The sequence below is a fragment of the Penaeus japonicus genome, unplaced genomic scaffold, assembly GCF_977035675.1.
Source record: "Penaeus japonicus unplaced genomic scaffold, GWHDUDI00000001_assembly GWHDUDI00000004, whole genome shotgun sequence".
Taxonomy (NCBI): domain Eukaryota; kingdom Metazoa; phylum Arthropoda; class Malacostraca; order Decapoda; family Penaeidae; genus Penaeus; species Penaeus japonicus.
Window position 1 is genome coordinate 25,608,678 of NW_028234406.1, and position 7,500 is coordinate 25,616,177.

Below are 7,500 nucleotides of genomic sequence, written 5' to 3' on the forward strand. Positions count from 1 at the left end.
AAATATTAAGGTCAATTTAAAAGATTATAGGTAAGATCAAACGAGATGTTAATGATATAGAAATTAATTGACAAACAGATAAAATATATAAAAAATACAAAAGGGACTTTACTCTTGCATCAAGAGATACGCTCATCATTACAACTATTATCAGTACTGCCTAATATAAGTGACAGAATAAAGAAAGAAAGAATATCGACAAAGGCAACAAGACCAGACCAACAATTAGCCTCAGCATCAACACCATTATTAGCAAAATGCAATAACAAACTTGCCCTTCCAGTGGATTCCCTCACGATATTCGGCGGCGAGAGATGGGATTTCGTAGTGAACGCGACGGAGGAAGTGGCGCCATATTGGATCTACTTCCAAGGCCAGCTGGACTGTGACGACCGCTTCAAGTCTGCATTCCAGGTGAGTTTGACAGCAATTATTATATTTTTATTTTTTGTAATAGCCTTCTTCAGAGGAGGTCATTGGGTTTAGTGGTTTCTTGATTTGTCATTTGTATTATGTTTTAAACTTGCTGAGGGGCTGTGGTAAAAAAAAAATATGGATGGGTTGTCCATGGATACAGGGACTAATTGATTTGATTTGGGTGATGTGCCAAATCTATGATAAAATTAAACGATTCATGACCAATGTGATCCATTATAAGAAAAGGGTATCTAATAATACTTAAAAGTTCTGAGATAGGTCTATGTATGCATGATGTTGAGGGAGATTCGTGCTATTGTTGCATGTATATATAATTGCATTTATGTATATATATCCGGAAAGAAGTGTTCTCAACTTCATTCTCTTCCCAGGTTGCGGTCATGCGGTACGAGGGCGCACAAGGCTACCCGTCGAGCCTCCACAACGTCAGCTACGAGACCACGATTCCAGAAGGACTTGTGAGTAGAGGGCTCGCTTTTCTTGGGTGGGGCTTTCTCTCTCTCGTCGTGCTCTCCTTTCCTCCGCTCGAGCGTTCTGCGGGGGTTTCGTGTGGATCCCTTCTTGTCTGCACTCTTCGGTCGTCCGTCGCTTCTCGCGTCGATGTTCTCTCTCGTCTATCTTCGTCCCATCTCTCTCTCTCTCTCTCTCTCTCTCTCTCTCTCTCTCTCTCTCTCTCTCTCTCTCTCTCTCTCTCTCTCTCTCTCTCTCTCTCTCTCTCTCTCTCTCTCCGTTCCTCTTTCCCTCTTTCTCTATCTGTCTATTTCTACCTTGTTCGTTCGCTGCTTCTCGCTCCCTCTTTCTCTTACTCTCTTTCACTCTTTCTCTTTCTCTTCCTCTTTTACTTTAACTCTTTTCCCTTATTCGCGCTTGCCCTTTGTTCTCTTTTCTCTTTTTATCTTCCTTCTTCCCTTTTTTCTCTCTCTCTGTCTGATCTCTTCTCTCTCTCTTATCGACCCCCTGGTCATCTCTATCTTTAGACACATGAAACACACACTTCTACACACATTACTGATCACACACACACCAACACATTCCACACACATATATATATATATATATAAATAAATCTATATAGCTATACTGAGACTAAGTATAATTTAATAGTATTAGTATAATATTAATATTGTATATATACAGTTATATATATATATATATATATCTTTATATTAAGTTATCATGATATAACTATATATATATATATTATATATAGATGCAACGACACACACATCATACACTCATACATATATATTTATATATATCTTATATAATAAAAATTAAGCTTTGCGATCTTTATCTCTCTTTCTCACTTTCATTCCTTCACTCATCTCACTCACTCACTTCACGCATTCACTCACTCACTCACTCACTCTTCACTCACTTACTGCAGTGCACTTCACTTGACCTCACTCACTCAGCTCACTCACTCTTACTCTTCTCTCTTCACTCACAATCTTCTCTCTCAATCTAACTCTCACTCTCTAAATTTCTCTATCTTTCTTTCTCTAAGTCTCTCTCTATCTATACCTCTCAATTTCTCTCTCTCGCACTCAATCCCTCCCCTCCCCCCTCTCCTCTCTTCTCGCGCAGTCCTCTTCTCTCTCCTCGCGTCTCTCCTCTAGCGGCGGTATATCTGCGCTCCTCTCCCGGCTCTCTCTCTCTCTCTCTCTCTCTCTCTCTCTCTCTCTCTCTCTCTCTCTCTCTCTCTTTCTCTCGAAGTGTCAATTTTTGAAATCAAATGAAATTGGAAAAATATTTTTCATAAAGCTCTCCCTCTCTCTCTCAGAATTTGAACAAGTTGAACGCGGCGCCGGGAGACGGAACATTCGTAACCGCAGCCGAGATCAGAGGCTTAGAGGAAGACGAAGCCATCGCCAGAACACCCGACCACCAGTTCTGGCTCGACTTCGACTTCTATAGCAAGAACAACGAGCTCTTTCACCATGAAGAACACTATCCCTTCTTCGGAGGTTCGTTGCTTACTCTCTCTCTCTCTCTCTCTCTCCATACCTAAAATTTTTGTTTGTATATTTTTGAATATCCATGGCGACACCGGTACATTCTATACTAGATAACTTTAGTACTACTTTTAATGTAATACAGATAAACAAGTTCATTGCCACCCTATCTTCATATTAATGATCATGACTACACTCAGCATTATATCCCAACTACTTTATTTTATTGAGTAACTTACCATTCTATCCTCGACTAAATTTCGTCATTATATCATGCAGTTTACTTATTTTAACTTACTTAACGATCTTCTATGTCACTCAGTGTTTTATGATACTTACTTTACGTTATACATAGTATCCCCCCTTTTGTTACATCTGTTTTATGCCTTGTTTCACATCCCCTTAAAGCCTTATCTGGCAACGTACACTTGGTCTAATATGTTTTCTGTTGAAAACTTCCGACTAGTATCAACTCACTCCTCATTAATCGTTATTAAGAGGTAACCGATCCACAATGTGAGTAATTGTGGTAAATCTCACGAATAAGCTGAGTGAGACTGAAACCATCACAGAGAAAACTACCAAAAGTAGCAACCATAAATGGGTCAAATAAGGAAAAGTATTTCCCCAAGAAAAGCTTCAGAGACTAGCCACAAAAACGCCTATTCTGACCTCCAGTCACTAACTTCCTCCCCTCTCCCCCCCTCCACAGTGCAGAGGACCCACCGCGTGTACCTCCCACAGATCAACGACATCAGCCTGCGACTCCCCAGCGTGCCTCCTCTCTCGCAACCCGAAGGCGTGGACGTCGAGCGGGACTTCTGCAACGCCACCTCCAAGGGCAAGATGTGTTCCGACTCCTTCTGCTACTGCCCGCATGTCCTCAGCGTCGAGAAGGATAGCTTGATTGAACTCGTGCTGGTGGATGAAGGTGGGTTTCGGTTTGAGTTTTAGGGTCGGGGGGGGAGTCTTGGGTGAAAGAGGGGAGAGGGTGTTGTTCACTTCTCGATTCGATTTGTTTATTTGATTCTATGTATGTGTTTAATTGTTTCCGTCTTTTGTCTGTGTCACTCACAGTCTGCCTTTCCCTCTCTCTCTTTTTTTTTCTCTCTCTCTATATATATCTTTCTCTCTCTCTTGCCCTTTCTTTCTCTCTCTCTTTCTTTCGTTTGCTTGTATTTCTTCTCTCTTCGTCGTTGCGCGCGTCTTTCTTCTCTCTCGTCTCTCTCCTCCTCTCTCATCTCATCATCCTCATTCTCCGCTTCTCTCAGTACAGTCTCTCTCCGCTCTCCACTGGCTCTAGCTCTCTCTCTCTCTCTCTCTCTCTCTCTCTCTCTCTCTCCTTTTCTCTTTGTACCATATTCATTGTCTACTGACTTCTTAATACAATTTCTACTGTTCAAGCAGAATGTATTCCATTGCGTATCTTCATAACCAACGAAGCTTACTAAATATTACTACTTTTTCTCATGTCCCAGACTTGAACGATTTCCGGAAATTAATAATCTGCAATACTAGCTTAAACGAGCACAAAACACATACCCAATAACATCATCACATAAAACCAACACAATTGCAAAAGGCCTTATATTACTCAAAACGGAAATAAACATAAACTCCCCTGAAATAACATGTAATACCTGATATTAACAAAGATCTTTACCTAAAACCGACATAAAACAGCTGATATAATTCAACACCATTATCTAATGCGAAAATCAATCAGAACAAGCCAGGACCTAACATAACATACCAAAATCTAACCCAAAATGACCCTATCTCCTTAAAATAACCTGAAAAACACCTAAACTAATCCAAAATACCCAAAGTCACCCAAAATTATCCAAAATCAACCAAAACAAGTTCAACACATAAAGCAAACATTAAGTTTTCACCTTGCGTACCAGCCCAAAACAATAGCTTGATCTAAGATTAAATCAAAATGCTTAACATGACCTAAACTACCACCTAAACCAAACCCACAATACCCAATGTCCCGTAAATCCACCTAAAACTTCCCGAAAACAGACTCAAAACACACGAGGCCGAAGTCACAATGACCTTGCTTCCTATCGCTAAACGACCATTTTTTTCCCCAGGTGTTGTCTACTGGGCCAACCATCCTTTCCATCTCCACGGCCATACGTTCAAGGTCCTGGCCATGGGGCGCTTAGGGGAGGAAACGACCATGGAAAAGGTGAGTGGAAGGGAAGAACATGAAAATGACAATAGATAGATTGAGGGAGTAGGCAAATACCATGGAAGGATACCATGGATAGGGTGAGAAAGAAGGGAAGTATCATGAATGCGAGGGAAAATTACCATGAGGAAACTACCATAATAGATGTGGCAAAAGATACTTAGATTAACAAATATAAGTGATCATAAAGAGTATCATAACAATGGAAGAATAAAGATAAGTGAAGGAAAACCAATAAATAAAATGAAATATGAAGAATTACAATTTGCAAATAATTGATATAAATCATAATTGTATCAAAATGAAGAAGAAATTGAAAATGACACCGTCAGTATTGAATAACATCATCGTTTACCAGGATTTTGACACGCCCTCCACTTCCCTTTCCTCCGCCAGGTGAAGGAACTCGACGCCGCCGGCATGATCAAGAGGAACTTCGACAACCCGCCCACCAAGGACACGGTCACGGTGCCTGACGGAGGGTACACCATCATTCGTTTCTTCGCTACTAACCCAGGTGAGGAGAGAGACACGCTGACAGAAAGAGGGAGAGGGGGAAAGGGTAGGAGAGGAGGAGGGAGAAGGAGAGGAAGGGGAAGGGGGAGGTGGTGGGCGAGGGAAAAGGGATGGGAGAGGAGGAAGGAGAAGGGATAGAGAGGAGGAGGTAGGAGGAGAGGGGGAGAGGGAGGAGGAGGGGGAGGGAGAGGGAGAAGGAGAAGGAGGAGGAGTGGAAGAGGAAGAGAAAGAGAGATGAACGTGTACTAACCGCTTCCCTTGACCCTCCCCCTAGGCTACTGGCTCTTCCACTGCCACATCAGCTTCCACGTGGAGGTGGGCATGGGGCTGGTGTTCCGCGTGGGCGACCAGAGCATGCTGCCCCCCGTGCCCCAGAACTTCCCCCGCTGCGGCCACTGGACGCCTGACCCCGACCCCGACTTCAAGGCAAAGGTCATGAGGTACGTCGAGGGTCAGACTCAGGTCACAGTGGACTTCGACCTTTTGGCCAACAAATCTGACCACGCCCCCGGACCCAGCTATTCCACACCCGTCAGGAGGCCGACCGTCGCGCCCTCAAGAGCCACGGGAAACGGCCAAACCAGCGGCGGACCGGGCCTGGCTCCACCGACCTCGAGCTCCCTCTCTGCGCTGCTCGTCCTGGCGCTGGTCTTGACGCGTGTGTTCTGCGACGCGTAAACAAGAGCGCTGCGGATGGGCCCAAAGCGGTTTAAATGTTGACAGATACAACAACAACAACAAAGACACGCTTTCGGGAGTTAACTACAGGCGAAGCTACAACTTCGAGAGACAGTTTGAGTAGTGTTTGTTTGTTCTTTCGTTCTCATTATTGGAGTCTTGGGAAGAGTGTGCGCGAGTGGGAATGTATGTTAGAATTTGCGTTGTTATGTGCAGGTGTATTTAGGCGTGAACGTTAGACAATATGGCATGATTTTAAGAAGTGAGTTTAGGTGTTAATGTTATATGTGTCTATTTTAATATTTAATGATAAAAAAAATAATGTAAATGATCGGGAAAAATCAATTGAAATAATGAACCTTTGATCTGTGATCGAAAATGTACCTCTAAAATGAAACAAAGAAAATGAGACATAATTCCCGCATTTTTAGATATAAATAGAGCTTTATTCGGTTGCTGTTATGCATAGATTATCAATTGTATAACATATATCATCATCAGAGAATCTCTGCTCATAGCAAAACATAATTCAGTTTTAAGTGTATAACATCTTCATGTTCATTCCAGTGTTAGCATAATGTGATAATATCTACATATTGTTGTTTCTGTAAAAATAATTTGTAATGTTCCTGGTTATTATTAGCTTATCCATCGAGGCTATGTTGGGAGAATGCAAGACACTTTTGTAGTGTATTCAAAGACAGACAGTATTAGATGGTTGTGGGGCGGTTTTCATATTAACGGAGTCGCTTGGGGGTGCGTGCTCAGTGGGGGGGGATTGAGGGGGGTTTGGGATTGGTCGGTGTGGGGGTTGGTGGGTGTAGGTGTGTGTCTGTGTTTGGTGGGGGGTTTTAGTTGAGTGTGTTGTGTGTGTGTGTGTGTGTGTGTGGTTGTGAGTGTGGGGTGTGTGTAGGTTTGGGGTTTGAAATTATTTATTATATATATATTATATATTATATTTATATCTAATTATATTATTATATATATATTATATATATATTTATTGGAGTGGGGTGTGTGGTTGTGTGGGTTTATATATGGTGTGGTGTGTGTTGTGTGTGTGGTGTGTGTGTATTTGTGTGTGTGGTTGTGTTTGTGTGGTTGGGGGTGTGGGTATATTACATATAATTTTATCATTTATATCTATTTATTTTTATAAATTTTAAAATTGGGTGTGTGTGTGTGTGTTTTGTGTGGTGTTTTTGTGTGTGTGTGGGGTGTGTGTTGTGTGTGTGTGGGTATATTATTGTTGTGGGTGTGTGGTGTTGGTGTGTGTGTGTATGTGTGTGTGGTGGTGTTTGTTTTGTGTGTGGGTGTGTTTTGTGTGTGGGTGTGTTTTGTGTGGTGTGTGTTGTGGGGTGTGTGTGTGTGTGGTAGTGGGGTGGTTGTGTGGTTGGGGGTTTGTGTGTTTTTTTTGTGTGTGTGGTGGTGTGTGTGGTGTGGTGTTTTGTGTTGGGGGTGTAAATTTGTTTTGTGTGGGTGTGTGTGTGTGTGTTGTGTGTGTGGGGTAGGTGTGTGTGTATGTTTGTGTGTGTTTTGTGGTGTGTGGGTGTTTTGATGTGTGGTGTTTTGTGTGTGGGTGTGTGTGTGTGTGTGTGTGTGAAATGTTTTGTGTATGTGTGTGTGGGTGTGTGTGTGTGTGTGTGTGTGTGTGTGTGTGTGTGTGTTTGTGTTGTGTTGTTGTATTATATTATCTCCTCTTCTCTTATAATT

At 42.3% G+C, this 7,500-nt stretch overlaps 1 protein-coding gene across 1 annotated transcript in view; it reads left to right on the forward strand.

The window, feature by feature from the left end:
* The window catches only part of LOC122242246 (multicopper oxidase 3), a 47,716-nt gene extending 41,338 nt beyond the window's left edge, over window positions 1–6,378 (forward strand). Inside the window, exons 10-16 of the mRNA XM_086536381.1 lie at window positions 284–414; window positions 810–896; window positions 2,222–2,405; window positions 3,106–3,324; window positions 4,493–4,590; window positions 4,990–5,110; window positions 5,384–6,378. Of these exons, the coding sequence (XP_086392507.1) occupies window positions 284–414; window positions 810–896; window positions 2,222–2,405; window positions 3,106–3,324; window positions 4,493–4,590; window positions 4,990–5,110; window positions 5,384–5,787 (1,244 nt within the window). The 3' untranslated portion in view covers window positions 5,788–6,378. The remainder of the gene's footprint in view (window positions 1–283; window positions 415–809; window positions 897–2,221; window positions 2,406–3,105; window positions 3,325–4,492; window positions 4,591–4,989; window positions 5,111–5,383) is intronic.
* Window positions 6,379–7,500: the final 1,122 nt, after the last annotated feature.